This window comes from Nuphar pumila, chromosome 4 (genome assembly GCF_984573655.1).
Source record: "Nuphar pumila chromosome 4, dmNupPumi1.hap1.1, whole genome shotgun sequence".
Classification (NCBI taxonomy): Eukaryota; Viridiplantae; Streptophyta; class Magnoliopsida; order Nymphaeales; family Nymphaeaceae; genus Nuphar; species Nuphar pumila.
Window position 1 is genome coordinate 34,125,466 of NC_143252.1, and position 19,536 is coordinate 34,145,001.

General features: G+C 36.2%; 2 protein-coding genes across 3 annotated transcripts; one reads left to right on the top strand and one right to left on the bottom strand.

Moving 5' to 3' along the window:
• Positions 1-850: 850 nt before the first annotated feature.
• On the top strand, positions 851-12,857 carry LOC149839927 (O-fucosyltransferase family protein). Of its 2 annotated transcripts, none has more exons than XM_090002909.1 (6): positions 851-1,098; positions 1,189-1,283; positions 1,405-1,475; positions 1,626-1,714; positions 3,239-3,460; positions 11,780-12,857. In XM_090002909.1, the coding sequence occupies exons 1-6, from the start codon at positions 992-994 to the stop codon at positions 12,513-12,515; spliced, it is 1,320 nt and encodes a 439-aa protein (XP_089859035.1). In that variant the 5' UTR covers positions 851-991; the 3' UTR covers positions 12,516-12,857. The 2 variants fall into 2 exon arrangements, with proteins under 2 accessions (XP_089859035.1, XP_089859036.1); XM_090002910.1 differs by having other exon boundaries at positions 1,062-1,098; positions 1,372-1,475.
• Positions 12,858-14,824: 1,967 nt separating this feature from the next.
• On the bottom strand, positions 14,825-19,197 carry LOC149839928 (uncharacterized). The gene is made up of 2 exons (XM_090004955.1): positions 19,035-19,197; positions 14,825-15,150 (listed from the first exon to the last, which is right to left on the bottom strand). Exons 1-2 carry the CDS (start codon positions 19,195-19,197, stop codon positions 14,825-14,827), a joined length of 489 nt encoding a protein of 162 aa, XP_089861081.1.
• Between the last annotated feature and the right edge of the window lie 339 nt (positions 19,198-19,536).

Sequence of the window (19,536 nt, forward strand, 5' to 3'; positions counted from 1 at the left end):
GGTGAAGCCCATTTCTCCTCGGTCCATTGCCATTTCTAAAAAAATGATCGGGACGGGCTGGGCAAGGCAGGGACCAAGGACAGGGTAAGTCTGAGGAAAGTGTAAGTCCATCCCCGCCTCCATCCTCTCACTGGTTTTGATTTTAACTTTCATTCCCACCTCCATCTATGTTTCAGGTTCTTTATTCTCAATTCAAAGGGCGCAAGGTGGAGTGAGCACGACCATCCCTATATTTGGTTGAACATGAGATTTTCAGCTTCTTTTACAATCATCCTCTCAGGGCCCGGAGAAAGATTCTAAAAGAGGCAACCGAACATGCCTTATACCAAGATAATGATAATAATAATAAAATTATAAATATAAACTACTATTTTACTCAATGCGTTTCCTCCTTTTCCATCTAAAATTTTAAAATCTAAACTCTACAAATAAGAAGAGACAGACCATAGAAAGCTTGAGACCGGAGCGAAACCCGGAATCCATTAAGACCCGAATGAATCACACCTAAACCTGTAACTTATATGGGTTTACTTTTTTCAGTCATACCCAGACCCAAACCAACATAAATCAAAATCAGTCTATTGAAGACCCAGCCATAACCAGAGGAATACCCGAACCCTGTATCCCATATGAGTACACATTTTCTAGCCATATCTGGACCCGGATCCGAATTAGATCGGGTTGATTTTGGGTCTAACATTTAGACCCGATTTGAAATCGGTCTGACCCGACCCGACCCGACCCGATTACACCGACTATCAAATATAAAGCAATTAAATGTGATTTTTGAAAGGTTAGGTCATGCCAAACAGGTTTTTGTAAATTGTTCTTTTACATCCCGTTTGGTTGCTTTTTTTTTTTTATTAATTTTGGGCCGATTTTGGCTAAGATCCAGATCTTCTTCGTGGCTTCTTGTTCTGTTGATCCGTGCATGGATTGGCGTTCTTCAAAAACGTTGTAGAGGTTGAAGAAGATCGACGGTGGTGCGACCATGGTAGCTTCTATTCGGCAATTCTTCACGGTGGCTCTTTTGGTTCTTCCCATCACATTGTTGGTCATCCTTTTGTTTCCGTCAAGACCTTCTATGACCACCAAGAAGTACGTTTTCTGATTCATGTCTAGTGATCTGCTTTTAAAACACTCCTAAATTGTAGCTCATTCTTTTTGGGGCTTGTTTGTTTTTGGTAGTTTTCTGTCTGTGCAGAGAAAAGAAGTCATATGGGATGTCCTTCGTCTTGTAGAGTGGAGGCCTTGTGAGTGGTGGAAGAATGGTCCCTTATTAGGTTGAGGAGGAAATACCAACAATCTGTTTTTCAATTTTTTTGGTTATTATTTTTGTTTTGTTTTGAGTTTTTATCTTGATTTTTGCAGAAACTTAAAAAATTGTGGCTTCAAATGATGCAGCTCTACCAGTGGAGACCAACGGTTATATAAGAGTGGATTGCTATGGTGGTCTTAATCAGATGAGACGTGATGTATGAACATTTATACTGAACTTGTTTCCTTCCATCCATGTGGGTTGTTCTGTTTTTTCTTTTTTTCTCTTCCCAGTTTTTTCCCTTTTCTGTTCATGTAGGAAGTGAATTACTTGCCTATGGGTTGAGGTGTATTTTTGGAATATGCAGTTCTGTGATGGTGTTGGTATCGCCCGGTTGCTAAATTCGACTCTAGTTTTGCCAAAATTTGAGGTTGCTGCCTATTGGAACGAGACAAGGTATCTCTCCTTGTACCCTTTATTATTTGCTCTTATTAGATGATTACTTTGTCATTGTGAGTAATGAAAGATGGAGTTGCCAATTGTATCATCAGCAATTTATCAGTTGTTTCCAATCGTGATCCTTCTCACTGAATGGTATCTTCCCTCTAAATGATATGGGCATGCATTTGATTAAAATTTTAGAGCCTCTTTGTTTTTTTCCCCTTTTCGGCCTGTCATGCTATATGTATTGTGTGGACTTTTAGAACTTACTTAATAGACCAGATGTAGTACATTTTGTCATGGTACATGTATTGGGGGAGAGTATTTTTTGTTGCTTTATATACTGCATTCCACCGGAAAATAAGGTGGCAAATTTGGAGAGCATATTGCAATTCACTTCATGGAGAAACGAACAGTGCATGTATATGCTTCATTCTGGAAGCTCTTTCAGAAATGATAGAAGAGAAAAAGGCGACCTTAAAAAGTGTGAAAAATAAGTATAGGAAGCAGAAAGAGAAATCTACATAGGTGATGTGGGACTTTGAGTCTATAGACCATTTGGTTGGAAGCTTGATATGTGTGTATTGTAGGTGATGACGTTTTGTTGGATGGAAATATGGGACTCGAGAAATTTTTTATTATATGTGTATACTGTGTTCCTTTATGCTTCTGATGTTTATGATTTTTTCATCAGTATAGAGCAGGGACTGCATCCGTATGAAATTCAGGGCAAGTTGCTACTTCTTTCTGTAAACTTCTGCAATGATGTCACTTTTTTAGGTTGATGACGTGTGCACCTTTAGTTGTCCATGTAAATGTTATTGTAATAAAAGTGCAGTCATTTAGACTTGTTATCACTTTAACTGAAAGCATGAGAAATAAATGTTGGTAGGATACACAAGAGGCCTCTGTTGCAATATTTTTTAAGGGAGTTGTGCCTTTAGTGTTTGTTATAAGGTTGTGTAGTCTATCTTGCAGAAATAATCTTAGTATACTACTGTATTTAGCCAAACAGATGGGCCCATTAGTTGTCCACATTAGTTATTGGAAAAGGGAAACCACCTCATTATCAAATTTTGCTTAAGCTGCCAATACACGTTTTGTCCAACTCTTCTTTAGCTTATCAAAAAGATGACTTGTTTGTCTTAAATCTATTGTTTATTTAGTTTTTAACTTCTACTTCTATAAAAATAGGTGTTACTTTAAGGGCTAGCAATTTATGAGTGTGCTATAAGTGACCAATAAATTCATTTTTCTTGCCTTAGCAGATTACATGTAGTATGGATAAGCCTTGATGATGATAATTATGCAATTTTCTTTGGCTTTTTTGGTATTGGAAATGCTCTGGTTTTTGGTATCTAGGTTGCTTCATCCAATTGTTTCTTCTGCATTATGATAATACTTGATATAGTTCTAACTTCTAACTCTAGTATCTACCCCACTCAAAACCAAACATTGTTTTGATACTCATCATCTCCACGTTGAGAAGCTTAATGTCATGAATTTGTCAGCAGCAGACTGATGGTTGAGTTGCTGCAGTGGTTTTGCAGATATATTTGATGTCGACTATTTCATTCATCAAATGAAAGGTTACATAGAAGTTCTGAAAGTGCTACCGACAAATCTAGAATCAAGGGAACCTTTCAGAGTGGACTGCAGCAAGCGCAAAGGGCAGTTTGATTACATTGTATATCTTCTTCCCTTTCTCAAAAAACATCGTTTTATATCAATCACACCTGCTATGAGCCAAAGAAGGGATAGGTATGGGAGTTTCTGCACTTCAAACACTTTCTTCCTGCTGGGTATTTGATTGCTTAATCATTGCCAGTTTGTCTTGTCATTGTTAAGTTGTACATGTATATATATTTTATTTATAATGATGTAATAAGTAATACCCTCAAGGGGTATTTTCATCATTTCACAACATTGTAATAGGTTGTGCCCATTAGGGGTATTTTAGTTTTTTTTCTTTATTTTGTTCTTTTTATTTTTTTTATGTTTTTATAGAGATTATTTGGTCAAAGACCAAATAGAGCTGCCGGGTTCTTTTTGGACTAGTCAATAGAGTTGACTAGTCAATAGAGCTGTTGGAACAGTCCAACAATTTTATTTGAGACTACCTCTTGTGTATAAATAGGGGTGAACCGCCCTCTTGTTCTCCAATGTTCTTCTAAAGCATTCTAACTCACTTTGTAAGTATATTATGAATAAAATGTTATTTATTTTATCCTTGCTTTTGTGCTTTAATACATGGTATTGCCCTTAGTGGCTGTTTGTATTGCCTATGTTGGCACCTTGTATTATCCCATGGTGGACTTGTGCATGTGCATATTGTGTTTGTGTTATCATAAGCCTTTTGTAGTTCTTGCTTTTGTTTTTTTGCATATTTCGTGACATGGTATCAGAGCAAGGGATTCTTGATCTTGGTATCTTTTTCGAGTTCGTGCTTTGAAAGAAAATTTTGGATTGATATATGGCTTGGACTCGAGGCTCTCGTATTTTGGTATGTATCTCTTGTTTAATTAAAAAAAGGTATTTATAATATATATTTTCTTTCTTTTCTTTTCAAATTTTGTTTAAAATATTATGGTTATTTCTTGGGTATGTAAAATATGTTTTTTGAATAAATTAGAATTAGAGTTTTGTGAAATGCCTTTTAATGAAATATTATTTTAATGGCTCTTGTGTTTGTTTGTTTTGGCATTAACTCATAAGTAGTCTACTCTTGAGCTCCTTATAGTAAGTTCTCCATGTTATTATTATTTTTAATACAAAAAATATATAATTTTATGATCTCGTGTGTATATATATATATATATATATATATATATATATATATATATATATATATATATTTATTTTGGGTTTCTTGGACACCATTATGATTATTGGTGATTTTATACACAGTGTCAAAACATGTTCTTTGAATTCTGTTTGGTGCTTTCATTGAGATGTGATCATTAAGCATTTTTAAATTCTTGTATGTTTCATATCTTGAGTCCTCATGATTTTAAGTTCATTAGTCATGCCATGGATGTTTTGTATGCTCTCATGAGATTGCTCTATCGATATATCTTCATATTTATGTGATGTGGACATATGTCTATGCATGTTTTATGTGCCATTTCAAAATTGTTTTTGGTATTTTGGGTTTAAAAAATAGATATTTTGGGTATTCTTTTATGGTCTTAAATTAAATTGAAATTAGTTTTATCTTAAAAATCCCTTTTTTAAGTGAGCTATTGTTTTATTGGCTCTTGCGTAAGCATGAAAATTCAAAATATATTTTGGGTATGTTAGTATGTTATGTTAAATCATGGTGTTCATATGCATATCTTATGTGTTCCTTCGTAATTTTTTGTGGCTTTAAAGTTATTAGATTATTGCATATACATGAATTTTGATCTCTTTGTGAGTATCCATGATTAGTTGTGTATACTCGTGGTTTTCCATATGGTTCTTTAAAAATCTCTCTATATATATTTTTGGCCATCTTTAATATTGTATGTCATTGTTGTCTCATAGTAGACTTGCTTATATTGACCATGCATATAATTGCATATGATTGCATCATTTGATATCTTGCTATGCATATGGTTGCACTATACTCATTTTAAAGTTTTCATCTACCTTTATTGGATTTGATTTGAAACTTTGTTTTTTCAAATTGGTTCTTATATTAACTCACTTATTTGGAAACTGATTTTCGTGAGTATGTATTGCCTTCTTATGACATTTGTTTTGTCCATCACAGATTTTTATATGATGCTTCATTTATTTTTAGCCTTGTTGTTGAACTAGAATTGTTTGTTGGGGTGAGTTGTGTGCACCTCAATTTTTTATTAGTTTAGATTGTCAGCTTAAAGTTTGGCTCTAATTGATGATTGTTTGATCTCTGATGTTGTGGGTGTGTTGTATCACTTATTTGTTTATTTGGCCATTGTTATTATGAATGCTTATAATTATGTTTATCTATGATGACTATCTATTTTGAAACCATGGTGTTTCAAATGATTCTTAAAATTAATAATCTTATTCTTCTTGATGACATTAGTTTGTTTTCATTACAAGCTCTCTTACCCCGTGTCTTCCTCCTATTGTACTTCTCATCTAAGTGTCATTATATGTAAACAAGAGATGTTTGTTCACGCCTTCATGTGTGTTTTTAGCCTATTGTTGGCATTGTGATTATACTCTTGATCTAGTTGCTGATATACTTGATTTTTTAGTGTCATTATATGTAGACAAGAGGTGTTTATTCACACCTTCGTGTGTGATTTTAGCTAATCATTGATATTGTGATTATGCTCTTGTTCTTATCGCTTATACACTTGTTTTGAATGTCATTATATGTAGACAAGAGATGTTTATACACACCTTCGTGTTGCCTTTCGCCCTTTAATGATATTATGTCTATGCTCTTGTTCTAATCGCTTATACACTTGATTTTTGAAGTTTGGAGGTCTAGTGAGGTGATTGCTTGTGGTGGTCGAACTATTGTTGATATTTGCAAAATATCATTTCTTGATATTTATGGGATTTTTAAGTATCTTCATATCTTTCGCAAATTAGTGTTGATTTGCATATATCATTCCCTTTGTTATGTGGGATTTTTTTAAAATTTTTTCATGAAATTTTTAAACTTTTACTACTTGTTTTTCTTTGTATGAAAAAATGTTTATCTATAAAATATCATGCATTTAATGGATAACATATATATGTTTTAAAATTGTTATTTGGTCCTCTATACTTAAACTCATTCTGGGATGTGTGAGTGAATTTTAATGGGTTGTGATTTATGGGATAGCTCTCATTCATTATTATGTGCATTAAATATATTGCATATATATATATATATGTTTCTAATTGATTATCTTGTCCACATTATTGTTTTCTCTTTTCTTGAGGGTTCTTTTTTGAAGTGTTATACTTTATATGCATATTGTTTTTAGTATAAATTGATGATTTGTTTTATTTGAAGTGTTTTTCTAAAAATTTGGAATATTATTAATACATGATTGTTTATCTCTTCTTGATAATTTAAATGTTTTTAAGTGATTAAATTTTTTTGTGATCAATATTTATGTTTTCTTGAAAAATATATTGATTATAGGCTTATGCTTGTCTAAAATTGTTTTTATAAATTTTATATCTGAGGTATGCTCCTCTTATCTTGCTTGAATTGTTACTAATGTTTCTAAAAATCTTAAAATTATTACTTTGTTCTACTTAGTGTTATTCTTGTTCAAAATATACCTACTAGTTTGTTTTTAAACTATATAACTATTTGGTTAGGATATCTTCTTTTTGTGTAGTTGGAATTTGTGTTTTATTCTGTCTGTAGATTCTTAAAGATGCGATAGATTGAAAAAGGAATATCTTTGATATATCATATCATGAAGATGGAGATAGCCGATGAAGGCATTTACCAATAAAGACATTCAAAGACTTATATTTGCAAAATTCTCTGATGTGTCATAAAGATGAAGGGAGACTCTCAATGAAGATACTTGAAAACTTAGATCCTCCCCATTGATTTTTTTTTTGTATTTCCAAACTTTCGGTATATCACACAGTAAGTTTGAGGGGGAGTGTTAAGTTGTATATATATATATATATATATTTGTTTCATATTATACATATATATGTATATATATTTTATTTATAATGATGTAATAGGTAATACCCTCTAGGGGTATTTTCATCATTTTACAATATTGTAATAGGTTGTGCCCATTAGGGGTACTTTAATTCTTTTACTTTATTTTGTTCTTTTTGTCTTTTTCTGTTTTTATAGAGACTATTTAGTCAAAGACCAAATAGAGCTGTTGGGTTCTTTTTGGACTAGTCAACATAAAGTTGACTAGTCAATAGAGCTGTTGGAACTACCTCTTGTGTATAAAAGGGTGAACTCCCTTCTTGTTCTTCAATGTTCTTCTAAAGCATTCTAACTTACTTTGTGAGTATATTATGAATAAAATGTTATTATTTTTATTCTTGCTTTTGTGCTTTAATGCATAGTATTGCCCCTTAGTTGGCACCTTGTATTATCTCACGGTGGACTTGTGCATGTGCACATTGTGTTTGTGTTATCGTAAGCCCTTTGTGGTTTTTCTTTTATTTTTCTACATATTTTGTGACAGTCATGTTGCAGAATGTCATATCAACACTCATCTATATAGGCAATAAATTCTTTTTTTCATTTTAAACTCGAGTTTTTTTTGAAGAAAAATAAAAACGTAAGGCACAAGGATTTCATGATATTCTCACAAAGATTACCATCTTTTTTTAACCTCAAATATTCTCAATTTCTTCAGTGCTTACTCTTTTTCTTCTTTTAGATTTTACTAATTTCTGGTATTTTTCATCAGAATAAATTTCTTTTAAATGTTGCAGAGAACCTTATTTGTTTATACCATCCTATACTTATGCAGGGGTCTATGGTTACATCTTGTTCATAGGGTCTCAAGGATAGTTGAATCATTTTGGTTTTGTCGTAACTTATTTTTCATAAGTTGAAGCCCTTGTTCCATAATTGTGGATGATCTCTCACTGGAAATATAAAATGTTTTTGTATTTTTTCCAGCCATATCATGTAAATGTTGTAACTTGTGTTTGCAAAGCTTATGCCCCAGTATGCCGCAGCACTCACATTTGGACTTAAATTAGTATTATCCCTCACGTCGTTTTCTCTGTTAAAAGAACCTTGGAGTTGACATGAAATGGTTTTACCACTTCTTCCCATGATGGTTGTGGTTGCAAAATTGTTGATTAGATTGACTGACTATTGATTGAATGATCCAAGCTGGAATCTAGAGCAAGTCAAGATGAAACCAAGTCTTACTTTCGCACCCATGTCACATGGGTGCAGGTGCGAAGAGTCCAACACATCAATTTCATGTGTGTGTACATATTTATAAATAATTGGACTTGGTTAGCGCTAACTGAGTCCAGTTTCAGACAAAAATGGACCCTGGTGTGATTGATGGCACCTTAAGTTGTATGCAAGTGGTGCGGGTCTGACATGGGTGTGTTGCCCTTTTAGAAGTGTCCATGTTACATAGTTTCACATCTATATTTAGAAGCATTAGTTGTCATCATACTCACCAAATGTTAATATGAGATTTACCCAATTAATCCTAAGCAAATAGCTAGATCATAATTCGGCTAGATTCGATAATGATTAGTTTGAAAACAATCATGAGTGAACCTAACTCAAGAAGATATGTTAAGAGAAGTGTTAATGAAACAACGCAATTATGTTTGAATAAGCTTTCATTCTTAATACAACAATACTTTAATCTTATGATTCAGATGGCATCAACCTGTTAAAATATGTTTATGTATATGTAACATGTTGGGAAAATATATTAGTTAAAAGAGGTGGGGGTAGGCCTAGGAAGACATGGATGGAGATGATAGGAAAGGATATGAATGCTTTGAACCTCACCGAGGACATGGCATTGGATAGAAATGATTGGAGGAGAAGGATTCATGTGGAAGACCCAGAATGATTTTCTTTTTTGGTTCATATCGCCGACCCCAATTGTTTTGGGATGAAGGCGTAGTTGTTGTTGTGTTGTATATGTAACATGTATATATATAGTAATATATATGCATATTGTTATGTACATATTTTTATGTTCATGTATATATATGTGTGTATTCACATATATATATATATATATATATATATATATATATATATATATATATATATATATATATATATATATATATATGATATTTTTTTTCTACCTTGCAATAGAAAATACCCACTAGGGGTATTTTGGTAATTTTATCGTGTAATAGGGTTTGTCCTGTAGGTAATTATGTACATGTAATAGGCTCTGCCCATTAGAGGCAGAATCAATGTTATTAAAAACGCCCCTCAAGGCACAAAAAGCGCGCCTCGCCTCAAGGCGAGGGCCTTTGTGCCTTGAGGCACAATATAAAAGCGTAAATACCCCGAGGCGTACGCCTCATACGCTTTGAGGCATACGCCTCAGAGCGAGGTGCGCCTCAAGGTGAGGCGTACACGCCTCAAACCCTCATTCACTGTTCGTCTCTCAGATCTCGCTCGTCTCTCACTCAAGCCCTCTCTCGTCTCTCAGCAACGCTATATCTCATGTGCTATTAGTGATAGAATTGCTGAATCTCAAAACCCACTGGTTAATTTTCTCATCCTCTCATTGTTTGTAACAATCAGAACCCAAGTGGAGCAGCACCAACGCACAAATTACTGCTTTCTCTCACTAAACGAATAGCCAAAATTGAAGCGGATAAAAAGCAGAAGTGGGGTTTACGGGCTCATGTTAATTTGTTTGCAAGAATATTGGTAATCTAAGAGAGAGAGAGAGAGAACCTGGAAAGCTGGAACACAGCTCCTCGTTTTTCCTCTTTCATTTGAGGTCTTTGGCACGTTCGAGTTGCCTCTTCACACTCATATATTGTGGGACATGGGGACGACCCGAACCGAACCGATCCGACGCAATTTTAATTAGAGTCCATGCCACCCAACGGCCCAACCCTGACCCACTGACGAGAGAGGATCAGGTCAGAATGTGCTCACGGTATTCCGTCAGAGCACTTCTGGATGCCGTTGATCTCAAGATGGACGACATCCAATACCTGTACCAATGAGATGCCAGTCACTTGGATGGACCTCACTATTTTTCATCTGAATCCGAATTCCACTAGGTCAGTTCCGATTAAGTCGAACCTAGATCCGACCCGTTGACATCCTTACATTTCGTTGTTTTATTACCGTAGGAATAAGTCAATGCATGAGGCTGTTTGCAAAGTGAGAAGCGAGAATCTAAGAATGTACGTGAAGTGTGAAGCATTTAAGAAAAGTAATGGAAATTCAGTAGTGATAGAAAATAAATGTAAGGAATGCATAAAATGCAGTTAAAGACTTTATTATTTTAAAACTTGTTTTTTAAAAAATCATTGCATGCATAAGTTTAATGTAAAAAACATACAATTAAAATACCAAAGTACAATTCTTTTGGCATGAAAGACACATTTCCCACATCAGGAGAATCCATTTTTATATTAGGAAAACAATATTTTTCACTTTTTAAGAAGCTTGATTTGCATGAAGTTTTCAAAGTGTGATATGCTGAATTTCCTCTTATAAAGTGAGTTTTTAATCATTGTAAGAAGTAACTATAATTTATGTACAATTAAAAAAAAAAAATTGAGGCTTACGCTTTGCGCCTCGAGGCTTACGCCTCGCCTCAGATTTTGGTGGAGTGCCTCCTACGCCTCAACGCTTTTCACAACACTGGGCAGAATGGTAATTCTGTACATGTAATAGGCTCTGCCCTTCAGGGGCAGAACTGACTTTTTTGTCTTTTAGTCAATATAGCTGTTGGGGCCTTTCCCAACAGTTACATGGGTCCTCTTGGCCCTCTTGTTTGTATATAAATAGGGGCCTCTTGTCCTGTTATGTTTTTTCTTAATGCATTCTTTGTGCATTCCTCTCTCAATAATATATATATATATATATATATATATATATATATATATATTTTTTTTTTTTTTTTTTTAAGTGTGTTTTTGTTGGCCCTTAGTGGCTTATGTGAGTGAACAACCTATGTAACAAATTTGAGCTGCCTCTTCTGCAAGGACACCAAAATGTCAGAGCTGCATGATCTTAGTTAAAAACATTTATGTAAATGGGAAAGGGGAGTGTAGTAAAGGTTCTGATCCCTTTTAGGTAAAGATTCAGAAATGCAGTGTCAACATACTATGATGGAAAAACCAGATGATTCTGTATCTGAAATAGTTTATGTTTGCCACAATAAGTTTCAAACATTTAATATGAGAAACAATGAGTTATATGTCATTTACTGTTCTGGATATGTCATTTACTATTGTGCATGATCATATTTCCTTTGCTATGAACTTCATTGCTTTCAAGAGTTGTATTTGGATGTGAATTCTATTGTGCTTGTTGAGTTCTATATCAGATATAGCTGCGGTAGTGGATTACCACTGGACCAAGTCCTTATGGCTTCTGTTTTTTGGAGTCAGAATATAGTCTGTGAACAACTAATATATGTAATGTGATAGGTATCCTGCTTATGCGAAATCTGCTCTCTGTCAAGCTTGTTACAAGGCACTGCGGCTCAAGAAACACTTAGAAGATAAAGGATTTCAGCTGATGAGGGCATTGCCCAATTCTTTCCTGTCCCTTCACCTTAGGTTTGAGCCAGACATGGTAGCTTATAGCCAGTGTGAGTATACAGGTCTATCTCCTGCTTCTATGGATGCCATTGATGCTGCTCGTGGCGATAGAAAACCCTGGATGGGCGATGCTGCTCGTGTGTGGAGAAACCGTGGCAAGTGTCCACTTACTCCCAATGAAACAGCTTTCATCCTGCAGTCCTTAGGCATACCAAAAGATACACCCATTTATCTGGCAGCTGGTGATGGTCTCTTAGAAGTTGAAGGTTTAACGAGTATCTACACTAACGTCTACATGAAATCATCCCTTCTTAATGATGCGGATTTCGCAAGCATGCATGGGAATACTAAAGCTGCCCTGGATTATTTTGTCTCAATCAATAGTGAAGCTTATGTGGCTACATATTTTGGGAACATGGATAAGATGGTGTCTGCAATGAGAGCACTGAATGGGAAGCCAAAAACACTTTTCCTGAACAGGAAGCTGTATTCTGAATGTACTGCAAAGGGGATGGAAGGGGAGAAGCTGGTTGAATCTTTGTGGAATGCTCATAGAGATGATTATGTCATGGGAAGAGGATCTGCTTTGCCTGACTGCTTTTGTGAGTTTAGTTTGCAATAACACATCCTCATAAAAAAAAGGAAAAAAAAGGCGAGGGGTAGCTTTTTTTCCATGATGACCAAAGTTTTCTGATCATTGTTTGTGGATCATGAAGGCCAAAAGACCCTAGTTTATGGGGATGCGTTCATTTGAACTACAAAAATTTATTTGTATCACCAGGAATGCAGGGTCATGGTTAGCTGCTCAAAGTTTGAAAGCACTGTATTCTTTATCATTTGAGAGGGTCATTTAATTGTATTATTTTTCTAGGTTCTTTTTCCTTTCTTTTCCCATTGTGATTTCATGCTGAACTTGGAAATTATGTACTAATATTATTAGGGTGGAAAGCCCTCCTTCATCAAATCTTTCCTGCAATATGTCTAGAAACTTCAAGTCTTTGGCATGAAACTATATCCTTAATATGGTTTGAGCTTTTAAGCTACAGCAATCATAGTCTAGAATATGGGCAATTTCAGCTAGTCTGTAAGTTGTTATTTGCCTTTGTTCTTTTCTTTTCCCTTCTTTTAATGGAACACGGACTCTTTTTGGCATCATTGCATGAAAATGTGAAATGTAATTTTAGATTATGTGGCTATGTCGTGTGGACGCAGCAGACGCAGATGCAGACTCGATATGGATACAGGGCACGAATACACACTTCCTGAAAACTAGAATGGACATGTTGTAATGTGTCCATGTGTTGTGTTGTGTCACCTCGAAACAGGAACTTATGTAGCATGTCCCTGTAACATAGTTCCACGCTATGCGCTTTGGTCTGGGTCCTAGATATGCTATGTATAATACTACTTTCCTGAAATGCTATCCCTGTATTGTGCTTCACCCTTTAGTCGCCCATTACAGTAGGTGGCCAATGTGAATGTCTGAGTGATGTGATCACAATCTGTCTTAACCCTAGTCCAGCCATATTCAGCGTACAATCTTTGAAGCCCAATTAGTGTTGGATGCTAGTGATTCTTCAAGGATGCATTTGTTTGCCTTGAGCAGACGTAAATTTCAATTGGCATGAGCCTCACATCAGCTGCAATACTTGAATCTGAGATCCAAAGCATTCAAAAACATCCCGAACTATTTCACAGCGACTCCAATTCACTCTCATGTCATGTCCTCTTATATACTATTATTAATGGAAAATTATGTGAAAATGGCATGCTACGTGCCCTTTTTCAGTGTCTGTGTGACATAGATCTTGACTTTATGTAGATCTATCCCTTTCACCCAGAAACTCAACATCTTAAGTTTGGTTGTTTCGAACAGAGGTTGCTTCAACTTGGGTGGGCTAGTAACTGGAAATAAGTTGGATCATGTTGGACCAATAAGCGTGTTGGAATGCACATTCAAGTTGGATCTTGTCTCTTAGGCTTTTGTTGCAAGGAACACAAGGAACCATGTGGCCTTTGGAAGCTGTGGAGAGAGAGAGAGAGAGAGAGAGAGAGAGAGATTCCTTTCTTTATAATTGATTTCCATGCATAGCGTTTGCTTACATGTTCTGCTATAAAGTTGACAGAACAACGCTTGCTAAACTCGGAGCAGAGAGCCTTTCAGTCATAGACTGGAAACATTGATCAACCCTGTCATTAGGGCAGGGTGTATGCTGCACAAACCAATTCAACATATCAAAAAAAGTGATTATAACTTAGAACTGATCATGTACTATGACTACAATGCATGTGGATTTCTTGAAAGAGTATGGACCCCATGATTTGACATATGATGGAATCCATCCTACATTCAATCTTAGCCATCCAACCAACGGTTAGGATTAGTTCGCATTCTCAGCTGGATGTGGACTGAACCTCTGTCCAGATGCATCAAGATAGGATCCTCTGTATCATATGTCAGAGGATAAGATCTTTTTTTGTTTCTTGAAACAGCTAAAGCATTATCCTGGCTATAACAAAGTACTGCATCTGAAGTCTGAACATGCATGAAACAAAAGTGGATCACAACCACTCCATGACTTGTCTAGGCAGCTTGATGAATCATGCCATGATTAACCATCATGCTTAAATTACTCACTGATATCTATTGGTTCGTGATATTGAAGTACACTTGGCACCATTTGAAACATGACCAAGTTCATGAAGTCTGTCATTTCTATCAATAGAAACATTTGATTTCATGAACTTGGCCACAGCGAATCTCATAGCTGTAACTCTGGCCAGTGGGCGTGCATTAGCCCCACTGTATCAGATACTTGACTAAGCCAAGGTCAAACATTGTTTATGGCCCCGTTGGTTGAGTACTAACTGAGCTCACCCAGTTCGCAATTGAATTATGCATTAGGCACCATTTTGCTTAAAAAGAGAGCATTAGTACAGCAACCAACCTCCACATTTGTATCCGATGGGCCTATCGGCGAAATTGCAATGCTTAGGGATGGTGATCGCGACCTCCGGCTGGACTCCAGCACTCCGTGCTGCACCTGACAGCATCACTGCACAAAGACATGCAGGATTCTGGCCCAGTTTCTTCACCTGAAGCCTGCATGAACTGCTAACCGGGGTGTTCTCGTCGTGGCCTGCACTGGCACAAGGAGCCATCTTGAAAGTCTCGCTCTCCACAGGAGCCCTACCACATTCATTAGCTCCCTTACCCACACTAAAAGTCAGTAGGATGATAAGAAAGCAGAGGAATCAGTCATAGGTTGCCATTTTTCTTCTCTCTGACAATGTAGTGCACCTCTTGTAGGTTTTTATACTTAAAAAAGTACCCTAACTATGGTGATTCCAGTAAGGTTCTAGAGTTTAAATGCACCTACCAATCCACTAATGGAAGTTAATGGAATTCCCACTAACTGGGGGTTCCATTGTTCATCATTGCAACACCAAGTAAAGGACCAACATGGTGCAGATGTATGCTAAGAGAGATTATCACTCCCAAGTATTTAATGGAGAACAAGGTATAGTGGAAGGAGGTAGTTATGTGTGGTTGGTGGACAATATATATAATCAAAACTAGGAGTGGACATTGGGCTGGATACTGGACAGGTTGTCAGGTACTCGGCCAGTGACAGGACAAGCTCGGGCTGGGCTCAATAAGGTAAATGGACCTGATTTGGATCCAGTCCATTTAGAAAAACCACAGTACCATTTTTAATTGTTTCCAAACACTTCCCCTTCTGCTTCTATGCTTCACTCTTTACACATCGTTAACGTGAAATCGACATGTTCAATGAAACAGATCGTTGGATGAAAATAAAGCTTGACATAGGTGAACGCGGGAGAGTGAATCTTAAGTCAAACTGTACCAAATCATAAAGAAGAGATGCAAACATGTCAATATGATGGGCTGTGTCTTGGAAAGATCCATTCCAGTGGAGTTCGTTTAGGCTGTGATAGTTGTCTCCATCCGTTGAAAACACGGTTTGACCGGGGTAAAACGGGCCCTGCCCCACCTCACCCCGTTTGGACCGGGGATGGATGACATGAAACGAAAAATGGATTGGGGATGGAGGTTAAAATCAAAACCTGTGAGGGGATGGACTTACTCTTGCGCCTGTCTCTTCTCACCCCACCTCGTCCCGTCCCAGCTTTCCATTAAAATATTATTATTATACCCTTATATATTCATAACCTTAATATAAAACCCTTTCTCGAATCTCTCCTTCCTCTAACGAGCTACACAAGCTTTTATTTCTCTCATCTTCTTCCTCTAAAGGCGGAAGGTGACAATCGTTAAAGGACTGGAAAAGCAAGGCTCTGCCCCGCCTCGCCCCATTTAGATCAGAGATGGAGGACATAAAATGGAGAATGGACCAGGGTTGGAGGTTAAAAGCAAAACTTATGTCGGATGAAGGTGAGGATGGAGAGAAAAAATTTGAGACGGGGTGAGGGTGAAGTGATAGATTTAGGATGGGATGTGCACAAGGAAGACTCGAGGAGAAGAGGATTGATGATTGATTGACGACCTGCATCAGGGGGATCCATGAACCTCTTCAGTATGCTCTGCAGAGGCAGGGGCTGAAGAATTTAACCTCCCCTGGATAGCCGTTATCCAGCCCTAATTGTCTTATTGGATTATCAAACATGCAGAGAATCCAATGTGTAATGAGCTTCACCATTATTCCGGTGGTGCATATCTCAATGGCCCACTAAGTGAGTCATTGAATTTCATGTGAGACTCATTTGGCCACATTAGATCCATACCAAGATCCAATATCTCTCACTTGGCCATATAGGGCAAATACCCACATTTATCATAACCAGTGCGTTATGTATTGCACTCATGACATTATGAGGTTTACATACGCTAGTTGGATTTTTCTTTCATGATATATCCCTATCATGAGGTTATTCACAAACTAGGTAGTTTTTCCATCATGTCATAAATTTCAAGTATTCACCATTCACTGCATACTAAGTCATGTAGTCCATAGAGTAAAATGAATACATCGTAATGTGGGTCTCACATAGTCATGGGGTTCTTTGGCTCTTCCATGAATATACCATAAGCATGAACACTAGTGGAGTAATATAAAAGTTATTAATTTATAAATATATGATTTGCCAAACATAGCAAATACGCATACTTTTTAAATTTTTACCATAGCTTATACTCTCACTTTTCATGTGCATTATCACATGTTGATCACTACCTAATCATTTTAGATCAGTATATCCAGATCCAAATAGTTATAAATATGAGTGATCAACATCCTTTAGAATTTTATGTATAAAAATAAAATATTTTTCATATATTTATATAAACATACCATAGGGAGCATTATTATTTATTATTATATACGCATAAATATCTTCACATACATGTGTAAAATTATAATTCTGCTCCCACTTTTTTAATGCATTACATTTAAGCAATATTTGCATTAAGCCATGACATAATGTGATTTTATACACACTAGTTGGATTTCTTCTTCATGATATATCTCTATCATGATGTTATTCCCAAACTAGGTTGTTTTTCCATCATGAAGTAAGTCATAAATCCCATACCCAAATCCAATTTGGATATGCACTAGATTTATTATATTATTTAGATATACCAAATATAATAAGCCAATTATCAACCTTTAATCAAACCATAAGTTTGAACATTTAATTTCAAAAACATTACCGGATCCACACACACACACACACACACACACACACACACATATATATATATATATATCCAAATTTATTGGATTTATAGGATTCTATATCCAAATCCGATTTGAGATGTTATCTATCAAGTCCAACACGATCCATATTAAAATGGATCTTCATACAAGCTTAAATAAAACCATGGACCATTCAAGATTTGACCATAATCCAAATTCATATCCAAAACCATATATTTCAAATGCCAATAGATCTATATTACACATCCAGTATTCTACTTCTCTGAATCTAACTGTGTAAATTTCAAATCCATACAAAAATATATATCATTATTAGATCCAAATATCTGATCTGATACTATCAAGATTCAACATAAAACTTGGATCAAATCTCAATCCACATATGCATATCTATTTAGATTTGTCTGCGAATCAATTCTGGATCCATATCCCATATATACTTATTCGGATCCATCACAAAACTGGATCAAACTATATCCAAATTCCATATCCTGGCATATCACTCAACTGGATCCAATCTAGATCAAACTAGATCCATATATACTTAACTGGATCCAAAATATGGATCAAATGTAGATTAAAAAAAAACTAATTCAGCTGGATCTAAATCCAAATAATTTGAACTATCTAGATCTATGCATATTTAACTATATTCATAATATTTTACTGGATCAAATCAAGGTCTGTGTCATCTTACTAGATCTAAACATCTGATCTAATACCAATCAGATCCAATCTTGACCCATACACTATATTTAATAGATCTTATAATTAAGCATAATCTATATAAAGAAAATTGGATCAAACCATACTAGATCCAGATATAACATAAACAGAATATTAATGTATATAATAAAACATATACAGACATAATATTTCTAGATAAAAAAATATCAGTGTAGAGATATAAATCATAACTGGGTCTAGAAAGTTTTACCGGATCCAACCAAGGTCTATAAGAAGCAACCTGAACAACTTGACTCAATCCAGATCCAAACCTATCTGAGGTATTCCGCTAACCAGAACCACTTTTCTGCAAAATCAGAAAAGTCAGAAATATTTACTTTGAAACTTCCTAAGTTTAAACAAAAAACTCAGATAACTTTCAGTAATTTTACAAAAATTGGGGCTATTTTGAAAAAATTAAATACTGCAACTCTGTCTTGGATAATATTCAGAGAACAACCTACTTCTAGAATTACCCAAAAAGTAGAGCTAGCCCTTATTTTGAAAACCAGAAAGACACATGCGTAATAAGCAGGGAAGAGCCTGAGCGGTATTGAAAATTTTATTTTTATTTTTATTAGAGGTCATCCTTTTCGTAAAAGGGTAACTCTTAGGGTTTTACCTTTTAAGAAAAGGGGAAAACCAGAGTAAGGAAGAAGGATGGGGGGGACGACTGTCGTCTCTGCTGCTGCCTCCACCAAAAATTCGGCAACCGCATGGCTGGTTGGGGGATCTCGTCCTCGCCTCTGCCTTCTTTGCCTGAAGATCCGACAAACACTCGGCCGGTGCAACCACCTCACAAAAATAAGGGTTCTCCACCATCTTCTGGCCAGAGGTTTCGAGCGAGCATCTAGTGGGGATCTCCGTGGCCACCATCACCGATTCAACCGACAACAAAGCTTCCTTCCACCTCTACGATGGTCGCCCTATGCCGCGGTTCCCGGCACCCACCCGTCTCGTGGGGCAGCGATGCCCCTTCAATGAAGCCTTCTCCACCACCTCACCTGAAGAAAGAAAAAAAAGAAAACACCAGTGGTGTCTCCGCCAGGGGGTCTTCACCACCTCTGCCTACTCAAAGTGACAACGCCTTCGCCATGGCCTTTGTATCCATCGTTTGAGGACAACCAGAGCGTTGTGCTTTGGGTGCACCAGGCCAGCAGCCTCCTGCCGGCAATGATGGTAGCCCAACAACTGCCTCTCAGTAGCAGCATTGGC

Excerpts from the sequence above, each read along its gene's own strand:
- LOC149839928 (XM_090004955.1), bottom strand. The coding sequence starts at position 19,197 with ATGGTGGCCACGGAGATCCCCACTAGATGCTCGCTCGAAACCTCTGGC. Across the intron at positions 15,151-19,034 it reads ATCCCCCAACCAGCCATGCG|GATTCCTCTGCTTTCTTATC; the intron begins GTTGCCGAATTT and ends CAACCTATGACT.
- LOC149839927 (XM_090002909.1), top strand. The coding sequence starts at position 992 with ATGGTAGCTTCTATTCGGCAATTCTTCACGGTGGCTCTTTTGGTTCTT. Across the intron at positions 1,099-1,188 it reads CCTTCTATGACCACCAAGAA|TTTTCTGTCTGTGCAGAGAA; the intron begins GTACGTTTTCTG and ends TGTTTTTGGTAG. Across the intron at positions 1,284-1,404 it reads GAAGAATGGTCCCTTATTAG|CTCTACCAGTGGAGACCAAC; the intron begins GTTGAGGAGGAA and ends CAAATGATGCAG.